Below are 16,914 nucleotides of genomic sequence, written 5' to 3'. Positions count from 1 at the left end.
CGACTCAAAAGCAGTGGACAGGAGCGGTAGGGGGTAGCGATTCTTGACGGTAATGGCATTGAGACCCCGGTAATCAATGCAGGGACGGAGAGAGCCGTCCTTCTTACCGACAAAGAAAAACCCGGCCCCGGCAGGTGAGGAGGACGGGCGGATGATCCCGGTGGCTAGGGACTCCCGGATGTAGCGATCCATGGCCTTCCTCTCCGGCGGAGACAGGGAGTACAGGCGCCCCCTCGGGGGTGAGGAGCTGGGCAGGAGATCAATCGCACAGTCGTAGGGGCGATGCGGAGGAAGCGAGGTGGCGCGGGACTTACTGAAGACTGGCTTCAAGTCCAGGTACTCCGGCGGCACTGCTGACAGGTCCGGGAATTCCTCGGGTGCGGCGGTGTCAGGTGACACCGGAGTCAGAGCATCGCGAAGACAGTGGGAATGGCAGAACGGGCTCCAACCCAGAATCTTGTTGCCCTGCCAGTCAACGTGGGGGTTGTGCTGAGCTAGCCAGGGATGGCCCAGGACCACGGAAGCTTGTGGGGTGTCTAACACGTGCAACACGATCTCTTCGCGATGGTTGCCGGAGATGAGGAAGCTCACAGGGGGGGTAGCGTGGGTGATGCGGACCAGAGGGGCCCCGGTGATGGCGTGGGCTTCTAGCGGCGAGTGCAGCGGGATACGGGGCAGCTGCAATTGGGCTGCCAAGCCGGCATCAATGAAACTCCCGTCGGCCCCCGAATTGATTAAAACAGAGACAGCATGGGAACGACCCCTGATGAGCAGAGTGGCCGAAAAAAGAGGGCGGATCTCAGGGGACTGGTTTAAAGGGGTCACGCTCACCTGTACTCCCCTTGCTACGGGTGAGCGCTGGCTTTTAACGGGGCAGGTCGCCACGAAATGCCCTGGCTGACCGCAGTACAGGCAGGCTCCGGCGCTGATCCTCCTCTGTCGCTCGGCAGGGGACAGGCGAGTCATGCAAGTGCGGTCTACTTGCATCGGCTCCGGGGAAGTAGGCGGCAGAATGGCGGGGCTACGCGCAACCGGTGCGGGCAGTTCTTGGAAGGGGCTCAGCAGTCTACTGGCTCCTCTCTCCCGGCACCGCTGCGACAGGCGCTGGTCGACACGGATGGCCAGATCCACCAGGGCGTCAAAGCTGGCCGGCAGTTCCCGAGTGGCCAGCTCGTCCTTGATGGACTCCGAAAGGCTGTGGAGAAAGGCGTCGTACTGCGCCGCTGTATTCCAGCCACTGGTGGCAGCGAGAGTGCGGAAGTCTATCGCAAAATCCGACACTGACCGGCACCCCTGGCGAATCCTGAGCATCTCCCTTGCAGCCTCGCGACCGTGTCTGGATCGGTCGAAGACCTTCTTCATCTCCTCAGCAAAGGCCGTGAAGGAATGGCAGAAAGAAACGCCGGCGTCCCAGACCGCAGTGCCCCACTCCCTGGCACGTCCCGTCAGCAGGGTAATGACGTAAGCGATCTTTGCCCAGTCCGTGGGAAACGTGGAGGGCTGCAGTTCGAAAACCAGGGAGCACTGGGAGAGGAACGACCGACAGGTTCCTGGATCCCCCGCGTATGACTCGGGAGGAGGCAGACGGGGCTCCCGGCTCGGGGGTACTGGTGAAGCTGGTGGGGGAGCTGCCGCAGGTGGCGAGAGGCGATTACCCTGGCTCAGCTGCAACTGTTGCAGCTGGGACGTGACGCTGGCGAGGCTGGCAGCGAGGCCCTCCAGGGACCGGCCGATGGTTCCCAGCTGGGATTGGTGCCCCCCCAACAACACGCCCTGCAGCTCCAGTGCAGCCCGCAGCTGGGGTAGGTCCGCTGAGTCCATGGTGGCTAGTTCGTACTGTCGGGGCTCAGGCAGGGACTCAGGCGTGGACCACGGGAGCTTCGGGTTCCAAGCGTCTTTAACGGAATCGTCAGGCAGATCGCTAATCCGAAAACAAGCAAGGTCGAAAACCGGGAGACAGTCCGTGGACAGAGCGAGGATCGGGAAATCGGGGCAGGCAAGGTCGGGGAACCGGACAGGCAGGCAATCAAGCGAACGAGGCAAGGAGGCAGGCAAAAACGAGGTCAGGGTACAAGCAGGGTCGAAAAACGGGAAACAGGCAGACAGAAGCATAAAGCGAACGCCGGGGACGAAACAGGAGAAAAACACTGTGACGAACTAGCAACAGGACAGGGAAAAGCAGGGAACATATAGGGCAAGGCTGACGAGGGGATGGAAAGCAGGTGTGCAGGCAATCAGGCGGGCGGAGACCAGGCGGGGAGCTGAGCAGGAAAAACACAAGGAAAACAAAAGCACGACAGCTAAGGAGGCGGAGCACTGACACAAACAAGCAATATTAAAATATTTGCAGGATGTAGCACATACAAAATCGTGAGAAATCAGTAGGAAAGTGTAGCAGACGGCTTAGTTTGTGGTCTGAACAACTGAACTGTTTTGGTTTACTACCTACAGTAGCTGGCTTGCTAGCTGGCTAATGAGCTGGTATGTAAAACTGACTAATTGGCTCAAGACCACAAAACACAAGTGTTACCATTTCAGCACGATGGTTTTTAGATGCCAAAGACATCCCTCAACACAATGTAGAATGGCATGTAGTGATTTGTTCTTGTAGAAAATGGAAGGGGAGATTATGTTATTATTATGCTATTTCTAACGTGTGTCCTAGAGAGACACACCCTCATTTAGGGTAAAATGTCCTTATTTTGGATAATCTCTGCCCTAAATGTGCATCTCTGCGATCAGAGGTTAATCACCCCAGCTCTGAAGTCACTAGGTACACTGTGGATACATTTTTAAACTGATTGGCTAATAGTGGATGTTTTGTTCAAGTACAAACAGACCATGAATATCAAACATCAAACAGTATATCGAACATCAAGCAGTCTAAGACAGTGTTTCTCCACCCTACTCCTGGGGGCCCACTGTCCTGCATATCTATCTATCCTTGCTCCTAACACACCTGATTAATGAGATTAACATGCTCTTGATTAAATCAGGTGTGCTCAGCTAATCAAAAGTGCCACTGATGAGTTCAGTCAGGTAGGTAGAGCAGGGAAAGATGGAAAACGTACGGAGCAGAGGGGCCCCCAGGAGCAGGATTGAGAATCAGTGGTCTAAGAGAAGATGTCATTTAACTGTTTTTCAAAAAATTCAAACAGGTAAAATGCAATATGATTGACTGTGTTTTTAAATTACTGAAAGATTTCCCACAACATGAGAAATGTGTGGAAAAAGAACGAGTGCCCCAACTTCCTGAGAAATATGCTGCAAGAAGAAACTGGCTTTTAAACCCTGTTATTATTGGGTAGCAATTAGTTTCCACTCAAATACACCTTTTTTCTAGAAACAAGTTCAGCCACTGGAATTTCCCCTCCCATATTGTGGGATATCTTAAAGGTTTATACATGTGAGGATATCATTTGTGTGTCTCATTTAAACAGTGAACAGATGAACTGTCAGAATCTGAGGAAATGTTAAATCTTGATCAGCCTTACTTAGTTTCCCCAATGAATTACTATTCAGCTATTACTGTTCAAGTAAAACTGAGTGATGACTGCTAAAATAATGCATTTCCTGTTTTGCACTTGGTACGGTCTACAGAACTGTAGCACAGCTGGAGTCAGCCATTCAAAGTCTTTTGAATGGCTGATTCCAGCTTTTTTAATTTAATTTTTATCTACTGACAAGGACCAGGAGCCTGCAACAGAAAAACAAATTAACCACACGTTTACAAATTTAATACAGGTGTGTCAGCTTGCAGGTAAAAATGGGTTGCAGGGACACAAGAAGCTACAAGAGAGAGGCAAAGACAGAGTATTAGACAATAAATATAAAAATATGCACTGCAAATTCACACTAAGAGGCACAAAAACGTTCACAAACCAAATATTTTCATATTTTCAATATCTCCATTTCCCTGTTCATGGTAAAATCTGGTGTGACTCATACTTGCCCTGTATACCTGACAGAGTTCAGCTACAGCCTCTGACCCAATGGTCTGAGTGAATGTGTTCTGGGTACCAAAGAGCTGTATCACCTGCTACCACAAAACCTTCACTCTAGTTCTGGAAGTGTGTGGGTGAAAACATCGACCATTACCAAAATATATGGGTAGGCATCACAAGGCCATCCCAAATACAGGAAATCTATTTCCATTATTTCTAAGGGGTGTGTGGTAACTACTTGAACTAAGGGAGCTCTTACCTCTGGCTGCACCTTACTGAACAGACAGTGAAGGCAGTCTTAGGGTGCACTCACACTAGGCAATCCGTACAGTGCCCGAGAACATTTGACCCCCAAAGTCCAGTTTGTTTGACTAGTGTGATCGCTCCGTACCGTGCCCAGGCCCGCTTGAAGAGGTGGGCTCAGGCACGGTTCAGTTGGACTCAGGCACGGTACACATCAATGTGATCGCTAACTGTGCCTGAGCACGGAACTCGAACATGACGTTAATGATGCTAGTCTCCCATTTAACAAATATATCCGTTATACCAACAGTTAGCTGGATATCTGTTAGTTACACACCCTGTCTTAATAAATCCTTTAAACCATCATTTGATTAGTTAGCTGACGTCCTTATACATAACAATCTGGCTAACTCTGAAATGATCTTTGATTGGTTAGTTTTGTAGATCTATGCCTAAAAATAACTGTGGATCTCCACATTAGCTTGATTACTAGCAAGCAAAATAAAACTAACCATACTTTACATGGCGATGTAAGCATTGCTGTTGTCAGGGGCTTAGTCAGAGTATCACAAATGAAGCAGCCAACCTAAGTAACTAGTCTTCAACAATCATTCAGATAAGTAGCCTGTTAGTTAACTAGCTATGTTTGTCAAATCTATCGTTAGATAGCTAACGTTAGCTCCCCAGCCAGTTAGCATCGATTATGCAACGCAGCGATTTTCAGTTAATTGTGCTGCACGTATATGAAGATTTTTATGGAGGCAGCTGATGGTGAGGGAAGAATTTGGAGCTTTACTCGCCGACTACAATTCACGTTCATCAATAAGATGAGAACTAGACCCGTTATTAACCCAAATATTCTCGAATGAATTGAAACATGTACTATCCAAGTAGTAATAGAAGAGGTTTGTTGTTGTAATGATGACAGTAGCGCACAATCAGTAGTAGCCCTAACTGGTTAACACTAGCTAACATTATTGTGATTAGACTACTGTAATCTGACACAAAATATTGGTCTGTCGTTTAGCATAATGACTGAAACGTCAGCTGCCTCCGTAAAATCATCTTATACGCGCAGCATGATTTAGCTGAAAATTGCTGTGTTGCATATTTGATAAATCTATAAGGCATGTGAAAGGGCTGTGTATCACCACGCCCAAAATGACTCCAAATAAGCCACAAAGTACAATCATGAACTCCATTATGCTGTGCTAGAGCGCTTTTCTTCGACACAAAAAGCTTGCATCGTGATGACGTAAGCGGGCCGGAACATTAAGTACAATGTGAGCACAGGCCAGTGGGGGAGTGGAGAGGGGGGATAATCATGCTTGGGCACGGTACAAGGGAATAGGGCCTAGTGTGAGTATACCTTTAGGCCCATCTCTAGCTGTCTTTCAGCAGTCCCGTCCAATAGAAATCTCCATCCACCAGGGACCACCACCTAATGTCACCATTGCTCCATCCCAGGTTCCTTTGCTTCCTGCACAAACACCTCATCCCTCACCTGTAATTTGTTTCACCCTAGGACAGCCTGTGTGCCTTTTTGGATTTCAAGGACAGGGAGGCCTTGCTCTATCCAGTCTGACCCCAGCTGAAGAGTCAGGTCCTCCTGCTGCCCTCTCTTCAGTCATATAGCAGCCCCTCTCAGTCACGAGGTGGTGGGCCCTGCTCCACTGCGTGTATGGCACTGGTCATTCCTCCTGTAGGACATTTTGATAGTGCATCAGCATTTTCATTGCTAGGCCTGGGGCTTTACTTCATGCTGAAGTTAGCCAACTGTGGCAGCCAACCACTGTTTGGTGACCCCCAAGTTGACTGTCTCCAGGTGCACAAATGGGCTACTGTCAGTTACCCCTTTTCCACCAATGCAAACTACGTGCTAGTTCTGGGCTGGTGCTAGTGCCAGTTCGGAGTTGCTTCAACTTCCAAACCTTCTAAGATCAGGTTTGCTTTTCCACGGGCTAGAGAGCCACGTCATTATGTCACTGTATACGTCTCCGCTTTCCCACTAGCGCCAAGCTACCAGTGGTGGCTGGTGAGCTGGAAACAGGGAAAGCCCAAACACTACCTTTAAATCTATCATTGCTTTCAACCTGTTTCCCTTTATCCTCCTTGATTAACAATAAAACAAATAATTCACAGAATAGTTGACACCAGTCACATAAATAAAGTAAATGATTATGTTTGTGAAACACCGCAGATTGTCTGTAGTTTGTGTGCTTGCGAAAGCTACAACGTGAGATTAATTAACAAGGATGGCATTTATCGATTTAAATTACGTTAAATGCTCATGACACATCACAGCTTTTGTGAGGTCTGTGTTCTAAACTTTGTTGTTCATTGCACTCAAGCTAACCTAAAAATTTATTCTCTGCAAGCTAGCGGGAACAAATAACAACAATAAAAACAAGAGAACAGTGCTTTAAAAAATAAACTTGTCCACTACACTTTATACAATGTTAGCCTTTTGTGAAGCCAAATGTTAAGTGATTTTGGTAGGTGAGTCAATGGCAATGTTAGAAAGTAGCATGCTAATGTTAGCTACTGTTACCAAGGTTACAGTAGCTGGCTAGCTAACTGTTGGTCAGCTAACATTAATCAAGCAAGCATAGCTACTAATTTCTCACATCAATGATAATGAACATCGAACATAACATTGATGTGAGAAATCAGCAGCTATGCTTGCTTAGGTAATGTTAGCTGACCAACAGCTAGCTAGCCATCAGTGTTACATTCATAACATTGATGTGAGAAATTAGTAGCTCGCTAAATACATAGCTGGCTGGCAACAAGGCGAAACGTTTGAAAACTGGTTTTTCTTTTTAGACAGACTAGACGCTACACTAGCTCTGGTTTTTTAAAAATGGCAGTCACAGAGTTTTATTTGGATTTATTGGTCACGATAATCCCACCCCCAGCCCCTGACGTAGTGGTTCTTTGTTCTAGACCAGCAAAGAGTTGGTGCCGCTCTCAAACCAGTTTTCCTGGCCAAGAGCCAGTTCTTTGGCTGTCGAAACACGAAGAACTGGTTCGAGATTAGGCACTGGCTCTGAACCAGCCCTCAAACTGCCTTGGTGGAAAAGGGGCAAGTATAAACTTAAAAAGACATACCCCACAGGTAATCCCTCAATTTGTCTGCGACTGCCAATTTAATCTCTAACAGTTCGAATTTAAAGGAGCTGTGGTCATTCCACTCACTAGGATATAAACTGCAGCTAGTGTAAACCATAACCTGCTCAGTTCTTGAGCTGTGAGTTCAGCTTGAGTTTACTTGGGTTAGCGCTGTCCCTTGTCTCTCAAAATTGGCACCAATATACAACTGAAATAGTAATGCATGATCCACATAGGTGAGTATTGGAGTGCTCATCAGTATCTATCTCACCATTACAGGAATAGGCCATGCAGTCACTGTCATTACCTTGTCCGAGCGCACCTGCATTCATTTCTGGCTAATCACATGCCCAAGATACTTGACTTTCTTCCTAAACAACTCTGATAGTTTTTGGTATGGAGTTTCAAGCTATGCTGTGGGAGGTGAGAAAAAAACCTTCACTAAGTAAATAAGATGAGAAGATAAGTTGATTAAAACTGTCTAAGTATATGATCATATCAGCTAGATAGATGAAGATGGATAAAGCAATCAAGAACCCCAGACAGTTTTGCATAAGCAATTGGAAGGTGGTGGGGGTGTTGCACAGCCCAAATACTATACACTCAAACTCAAACAACCCCAAGAGCATCATTATTCTCGTAGTTAGCTGAGTCCTTCTCCATCTGTCAATACCAGATGGCTAAATTCAGGGTGGAATACCACTGTGCCTTTTAAAGACTGATAAGCTCCACCTCTCACAGATGCTTACCCTCTCCACAGGAGAGGGTAAGCTTCTGTGGTGTCAATGCATTTAATTTCCTGTAGTTGACATACTACAGCGGTGGCCCATGGACTACTGAGTTCCTCATATAAGATAGGTAAGATAGGCAAGACCTTTCCCAAGAGGGCAGAGCATATCAAGAGGGAAGGCAGTGCAAAATGTCCAGTCAAAGTTTTTGTCAAGTTGGACAAACACACACTTCTACTTCCAGGAGCTGCTGGACCTGCTGTCTTTGGTCACCAGTCAGTTCTGGGCCTGCTGATACCTGCATAGTCGTGCCCACTTCTGCAGATCACTGGGTAGCCTCTACCATCATCTCCATCGGTTACTACACATACCTTCCCTAGGCATCGACTTCAGGGTACTTCCACCAGGTACGTGTGGCTTACATAGACGAAGGGGCACTTTCCTGTTCCTGACCCAGAGCAATCTGCCATTCTTCATCATCCCCCTGGGGCCTCTACCAAGGTGCACCACTCTATCTTAGGGGATACACCTACGGCTTACCCCCAGTGGACCATCTCACTCTGGAGAGGATGAACACCAGCTGCTCATGCACTAATCGGACAGTTTTTGGGTGTCCTTCATCACGGTGGGCCTGGACAGCTTGCTGACAACACACAAAAGCTCTCTCCCAACTTGTTTTTCCTGCCAGAGGGACCGTTCTCAGAAACGGTTGTGATTCTGTGTAGGCCACTGATTCAAATGATCAGTTTGTTATTAAGCAGCTTCAGGAGTTCATAATCAAATGATCATTTGAATCAGCTGTGTTGGAGCAGGGAGAGATCTAAAACATGCTGGGCAGGGGGCCCTCCAGGAGAGGGTTGAGAAACACTGCTTTAAAAAAATCATTTTAAAAAAGATTTTTTGGCTACTTTGAAGAATCTAAAATATAAGAGTTTTGATTTATTTAACACTTTTTTTGGTCACTGCATGATTCCATTTGTGTTATTTCATGGTTTCGATGTCGTTACTATTTTTCTAAAATATGGAAACTAGAAAAAGAAAGAAAGAAAGAAAAACCCTTCTGTGAGTAGATGTATGCAAACATTTATATCAGCTGTAACCACTCAAAGTCAGCAGTTTATCCATACAGCTCTTATATCCCCCACCTCCAACTCAGCCCAATTATTTTACTCAAAGTGACTTAAATGAGAAAGCATCACAACAGCTACAAACAAGGGCACTCACATACACGCTAGCCACCTATATTAAATGATTTAGTTACAGCTTAACAACCCTAGCTCACTGACAGCTAGCTTGCCAGTGAACTAGACAATGTCCTATTGCACCAAAATGAGTATCGCCCCAGTTTTAATATTTTTGTTTAATATTCTATTTCATTCACCTCCATTTTTAGTTTACAGCATCCCAGTTGTGTGGAATTATTGCAAAAAAATTATCGCCTATGAATCTGATCCAGCTCTTATTACTCCCATTTATGCTGTGGCACAAGGGGTAAGATAGAACAGACCAACTATATATTTTGACCCATGCAACATTTTTAGGTGTCCAGAATACTGCTAACCAATTGCAAAAGGTAATTTGATATACACTAAGATTAACAAGATCTGTTCAAGATCTAGATCTGTTCATGTACAATACAGTATAAACTCATCAGAATTACAAGGTACCCTCTAGATAGATGGGTAGATAATCTCTTGGTTTCTTGAGTATGATCACCTGATCTGTCCTAGGCAAATGTCAGGCTTTTCCACTGTATCAAAAGCCTATAAATATGATGTGTACAATCGGAAATCTTGAGCACAGTTCGCAACTGCATCTGAGGAGGACTTGAAAGGTAATTAAGGTCTTTCCTCAGTTAGTGACTGATGGAAAAACTAAAATCAGGATTTCTTGGCTATCCCACCATATACATCACCTTAAAGGGATCTTGCATTTGAAAAACTCATGAATGTGGAAAACATTATTTAACTGTACATTTTCTTGTCAGCTAATTCCATTCATAACTGAAACTAGAAACAGGAATGGCAATGCATCTCATCTGCTTTAAGGTAATCTTGATGCCTCTTTTTTTTCCAGGGTATTCGGAGGTATACACACACTATGACTTATTCATCAAATGTCACAGTCTTCACTCTTTCTGGACTTACAAAAGGAAACAAATATCTGTATTTTTCAGTGGCTCTTTTTGGATATCTTGCAATGTTGTTGGTTAATTTTACACTTATTCTAACAATCATTCAAGATAAGTCTCTCCATGAACCCATGTACATTTTCCTGTGTAGTTTGTGTATGAATGGGCTGTTTGGAATCACTGGTTTTTACCCTAAATTATTATTTGATATACTATCTGAAACTCATATTATCTCTTATATGGGATGTTTAACTCAAGTATTTGTGATCTATTTTGGTTTTATGTGTGAATTTTCAACACTAACAGCCATGGCATATGACAGGACTGTTGCAATATGCCAACCCTTAGAGTATCACTCTATAATGACAACTCGGACTATTGTTAAATTAATTACTTTCAGCTGGCTGTATCCTTTTTGTTGTGGACTCTTATCAGTAGGTCCAGCAGGCATGTTGCCTTTATGCGGGACTCATATAGATAAACTTTACTGTGATAACTGGTCTGTGGTGAAACTTTCTTGTGTGCCAACTACAGCAAATAATGTGATTGGATTTATTTTAATCCTTTCATTCATAGCACATGCTGTTTTTATTGTGTATTCTTATAAGAAACTGATTGCTGCATGCAGACATTCCAAAGATGACAAGCACAAGTTCATGCAGACTTGTGTGCCTCATTTATTGACATTAATAAATCATTCACTTGCTCTCCTCTTTGACACAATGTACAGTCGATATGGGTCAAAGGATTTCCCAATGAGTCTACGCAACTTCATGGCAATAGAATTTCTAATAATCCCACCTATTTTCAACCCCCTTATTTATGGGTTTAAACTCACTGGTATTCGTAGAAAAATCTTGAGGCCATGTAAGAGGCATAAAGGTAAGAATCAGCTCAAAAGAAAAAGACAGATCTAATGTGCTGGCAAAGACGCCAAGTAAACCAATTTGCATGTACTTATGGACAGTTCTTGTGAATGTGTGATTATGATTAACTGTGTATATTTTTGTATAACTGTTTTTGTATTGTTTTACAGAATTTATTTATTTATTTAATTTTTGAATTAAAATGACTAAAACATGGCAGCAAGGTGATGGGTAGCAAGGTGATTTTTTGGGGGGGTTAAAAATGCATTAGTGTTAGGCCCTGTGTTAATTAAATGTTACAGACACTGAAATTACAGTACAAGATTATACACTGGAAATACAGATTGCGCACCACATTGACAACAGGTTGTATCTACAGTATATGTACGTGAAGACAAATATTTGATTTACATGTCCATAACATTAACACATCTATAGACAAAAGTATATTTGATATTACTGTATTTAGTTTCATTTCGTGATTTAAAAAAATCTTACACTGCAGGATGCTTGCATGTCAGGGCTTTATGATTTTATTAAAAAATCATTTTTATGTTTGTATTTGTGTGTTCTGTAATTGCCATGGGAATCGTCTTAAGTAATATCATATTTATTGAATCCTAGTTTAGGATCAGATCCAGAGCCATACCAAAATATAATAATAATATTAATTTTTTATTGTTTTCCAAGATTTCACATTAATTAAACATGGGTTCTGAAGTTTTCCCTTGTCTAATAAACAGGTAATACTACATGTGTTTATCACAAAGTAATTCTAAATATTTAAAAAAGCAGATTGTGTTCTGTTTATAATATAAAATATATAGTATTTTAAAAAGTAAATAAAGAATTATATTTTTCAGATCTTTCAAAATACCTTTAAAGCATATTGAGATGATCTTTACAAAAAACACCCATTCCTTTGTATTTCAGTGTTATACAGCATTTGATTTGTCATACATAATTGTTTGCCACCAAACCACACATAGGATTCAAAGTGCTTAAGTCCAGATGGGCACAGCATAACACAGCCTTCATTGATAATTTCAGTGAGCATGTGCACATGAAAATGAAAAAATTGCTCTTGGTCTTCGGTCGTCTTGTCAGAAGCACACTAAATAGTGCTGTGAAGTTCGTGAACAAACAAATCCTTTTGAACGAATCTTTGAGGTGAACTGAGTGTACTGAATCCCTAGTCTAAAAGATTCGTTCCTTCTATGGTGACCTCACCACTCCCCGCCATTATCTGCTAATGCAGATAATCTGCGCAAAGAAGGTATATCAAATGCAAAAATGAACAATCTCAAAAAATTAATACAAAATATTCCTCAAAGTCTGATGCAAAAGGTTTATTGTACATGGTTCAAAATCACATACAATAAACCGGGCTGGTCCACGCCGAGCAATAGCGTCATCAGTCATAACCCCAAGCAGTCCCCCAAAGTAGTCCCCTAAGCAGTCCCCCCAAGCAGTCCCCCCAAAGCAGTCCCCCCAAGCAGTCAGCCAAGCAGTCAGGCAAGCAGTCCCCCCAAGCAGTCAGCCCAATCCCCAAATGCATCTCCCTTTTTATGCTTATTCCCTTAGCCCCTCCTAGAGCTTAGACTCAGACCCCCTCCTTCAGTTTCATAACACACATTCTGTACCCTATTTTTCCAAGATCACACCCCTCTAATTAAAAATAATTACCCCGCCTTGGCTGTACACTATTATCTCTAAGACTGCGCATATCTAATCTATAAAAAATAACTGTCCTTTCTTGACCTGCTCTGCCTTGGCTATACTCCATAAAGAATCCCTGTTTGCGACCCCCCTTTTTTAGAGTCCAACTCTTTTATCTTACACTAAGGGTCCTTCCTCCAAGCAGTGCTCAGACAGTGTCCAACTCTCATTAACAGCCCCACAACAGGCCTTACTTGGCATACAGGTATCTCACAGCTGCATACCCCTCCCACAGTCTCCTGTACTCTCTTGACCCTTCTTTCTAGTTTCTGCTCACAGGCATGCAAAGTATAATAGGATACATTATTATTTATTTAAGGCCTATAGTGTCATTTTGTTTAATTAATAGAGTAAATGGCTCATATATCAATAACTTCAGTTAATATATCAATAACTGCAGTTAAAATAAAAAACTAACATCTATTGGCAATAATTTATCTCCACCAAGTAACAAGCTTAATCGTAGCACGTCAAGCTCCGCTTTTCTCTGGTGAGGTGAAAGTGACAATGCTTACAATTTCCACATGGGGTATACACTTAATCAGAAATTTTCCACCACACTTCCTCTTTGCAAACATGTGCGCTGGCATAGCAGCTATAACTCTCCCTCCAGTGCATATTAGATATGCGGCCTGTCCATGAAGCAGCCTATCACAAAACTGTATCAGCGGTACGTTCATGATGACAACTAGCCAATGGCTGAAATGCTAAAACACTCGAAGCACCTCCCACTGGCCTTCTCGGCACAGCTGATAATATGGGACAATGCAAAAGATTCGGTGACTACGAAGACTCTAAACTCCCCCTACTGACCTGATGAACTGTTGACAACTTCTCAGTACAACAGTTCCTTTAGACTCCAAAGATTCACTGACTATGCTGACAAGTTCCCAGTACACCGGTTCCGTTCCCCTCAAAAGAGTCACTAACTATGAAGACCTGGTGACTACGTGTTGCCAGAATCGCTAGTTCTCAGTATAGCAGGCCTGGGCTACATTCGCCATTGACTGACGATGCAAAAGGAATCAGAGCACTTCCGTGACATTATTATAGGAATTAAAAATATTCAATATTATTTTGCTCATCTACCTTGAATATTATTTTATATTTACATTTTTAGCATATTTTAGGTGCGCACAATGTATCGCAGTTCTTGTTTATCACAACTGCAATTTTATGTAGGCTATGATTTATTTAATGTTGACATCACATTTCCTTTTAACATGAATAAAGTCCTTATTAATAAATACTGACAAATCAACATAGTAAGCTACAAAACAAAACAAAAATGTGATGCATAAGCCTATGCATCACATTTGTAGCGTACTATGTCTACATTAACAACAAATAAAAATACGACATCACTGACTAGGCCTACAAGTAGCCCACTATATTAAAATGTATGGGCTCAGTTAGTTCAAAACTTGTAAAATGAAGTTTTTCACCTCGGATATAAGAATGGCTCTTTTTTTTCAGTGCTCATTTTTTTAGTTTTAGCAAATGACATGTAATTTAGTTATTATACGCATTAAAGTGTGGGGTTCTATTACCTTCCTAAAGACGAAGTATACTTTGCGGCTGCATGATTGTTTGAATAGCATGGTGCAGTTTCACATAATGAATATTACGATTTAATTATTATTAATTTCATTGACATTTGGTTTCACACGTGCTGTTTCGCTACAGAGCAGGTTAATAATGGACATGATGTTTGGAACAATGTAGAGTAATTTTTAAAATGCAATAAAACTATTTACAGATTTGTGTATGCTGCCCGATATGGAAATGAACGAATCAGTGAGTCAAAGATTCGAATCATTTTATGGAACTGAATGAAAGGAACCAAAACACAAAAAAGAATCGTTTTGAACACCACTAACACTAGGCTCACTATGCAAGACCAGCGGTAAGCTAATGGCAGGGGGCAGACTAGCTGACACATCCCCATTTGTTGAAATCAAAATGCAAGCGAAGTTAGAACAGAGGAGGAAATTTGGCAATGCAAAGCAAAGTTTTAATGCATTCCACTATTGTCTGAGTAAGTTTTATTTTGCCCTACCTTTTCACCTTCAAACAAATGGCAGCTATGAGGGCCGGTGGCAGTCCTCTCACTGTCACACGTAGCTCTGAAATAGACAGAAACCAAGAACTTCAAAGATCATCTACAGGGTATGACCTTCACAGTGTTTACCAACAGCAAACCACTAGTCTACCTTAACTCCACCAACCTGAAGGCCACCAGTGTTGGGTGATGTGAAATTCCAGTTTGACATATATTGACTGGGTAACATTGAGCATGAAGCAGATAAAGCCAGTACGCTGCTGATGCAGGCCACAGAGCATGAGCCAGAGACACGGCATGACCACCACCCCCGCCCCAAAAAAAAAAAGATCTAGGAGGTTTGGCAGCAAAATGACCCTGAGGTGTACAAGTTAACAAGTTATGAAACAGGACAGTGGCACTGTCACCTTGTGATAGGCCCGCCCTTATAGTGAGAGGGCCTATCACTAGGTGATACTCAACCATCCTTCAGACAAGATTCTACTGGGTATGGAATTAGGCAAGGACACCAGAAAACTAGCTTCTAGTCAATCCTCTGCAGTCAAGCAGGATGAGAGATGTGAGTTCCCCTTGCTTTCATTCAGTGATCATACCTGAGGTAGTAGGGCTAGGATATCATTTTTATGCTTTGCACCCCTATCTTGAAATTTCCAATTGTATAATAAGCTCATCTCACTGTGACCACCTCCCCATTAGTGCAAGAGTCCTGACACAAGATGAACACAATGCTATCAACACACTCATGTGCAGCAAATGGCTATTTTTTCCAGACAAAAAGTCACAGAGTGCACTATGGTGGAGTGGGCACTCATTGGAGGATAAGCAATACTCCGCTGACAAAGTCCAAGTGACTTGCTGGTATCTGATGAATTGCAGGGTGTCTTAGAGTAGTGAGACAATGCAGTCCTAGTTCAACGAGCATCATCTATCCCCGTCAGAACAAAGGCAATTTGTTCCACTACTGTGGGTTCCTGATCATTGCCGCCAAATGACACAGTGGGTTATGAAACTAGGCTGTAGAGCTCAGCTTGTGCTTAAAATAAATGCTGTGCCAACTGGTTCACTTGTGACCCCTGGCTAGAATCTTTAAGTTGATTAGACAGACTGTTTTAAAGGTATGCTTTGTAGTGTTTGGGAGATATGTCAGGGTCTCATGACTGGGTTGCTACACCAGTGTAGGTCATATGGGTCATATGAGAACGGTGAGTATGGGGACATTTGCAGGACAATAAACAGAATAAACAATAGGATGGCAGAACCAAGACCAGCTTAGTTAGAATCATTGAAAACAAGTCATTCTTTAATTATTCTTTTGAAATCAGATGTACACATTTCTGAACAAGGGTGGAGAAAGGCAAAAAAAACAGGAAATTTATTTGTGATAGTGATATCTCAGAAAGGCCGTCATAGCATGGGTTAGGTAACGGGTTAAGGGTGAACCTTGATGTAGTATGATGTAGCAGATAGTTCCATCAGTTGGTTTCCATCACAGTGGACAGGGCAATGTCTTCAGCTGCAGGATCCACTAAGAATGAGTCCAAAATACAAGGACTACCACCCCAATAACAATCTATTTGACAGCTGTGTCAAATACTGGGACAGTGTTATTATGGTCATGATTCCTTTTGCACTTGTACCAGGTGCATTTTTATTGCAAGGCCTTAGCCAGGATTTCAGGGGTTATAATTTCTTCTTGGTTTCTGTTGCTGAATTGTTGTAATATGACTCAGCACAACTGTAATAAAGACTCATGTTTTGTCTGTTTGTACATTTACTGTGAATGCGGTGGCGTCAGTGCCAACACAACCGTCACACGTTACATCTTACTAACCATTAGGATCTGTGCTGACCCCTTTACCTCAACAAGGGTGACACTCTCATGTATAAAAGTGACTACTTTCCAGCTGTTCACAAATTAAAATATCCCTCCATGTATCAGTTACTAATGACAGATAGTTAATACAGATATGCCATGTAATCATAAAAGTCCAGTGGAAATAAATCATTAGATCATTAGATGGAGTTTTGTCTGAGTTGACCTTCACATTGAAATTGTGTAATGACTCTCCACAGGCACAGCTCCACAGAGCAATTATACAGACTGTCCCAA

The 16,914-nt window shown here is 43.0% G+C and overlaps 1 protein-coding gene across 1 annotated transcript; it reads left to right on the top strand.

Annotated features, from left to right (window-relative positions):
- The first annotated feature begins 10,126 nt into the window (after positions 1–10,126).
- LOC118774170 (olfactory receptor 4B1-like) lies at positions 10,127–11,074 on the top strand. Its single transcript, XM_036523324.1, has one exon. It carries the CDS (start codon positions 10,127–10,129, stop codon positions 11,072–11,074), a length of 948 nt encoding a protein of 315 aa, XP_036379217.1.
- The last annotated feature ends 5,840 nt before the right edge of the window (positions 11,075–16,914 follow it).

Source organism: Megalops cyprinoides, chromosome 3 (genome assembly GCF_013368585.1).
Source record: "Megalops cyprinoides isolate fMegCyp1 chromosome 3, fMegCyp1.pri, whole genome shotgun sequence".
Taxonomy (NCBI): Eukaryota; Metazoa; Chordata; class Actinopteri; order Elopiformes; family Megalopidae; genus Megalops; species Megalops cyprinoides.
This window is presented reverse-complemented; position numbering and strand designations above follow the sequence as displayed.

What these genes read in the sequence shown, in the direction of transcription:
- LOC118774170 (XM_036523324.1), top strand. Translation starts at nt 10,127, where the DNA reads ATGACTTATTCATCAAATGTCACAGTCTTCACTCTTTCTGGACTTACA.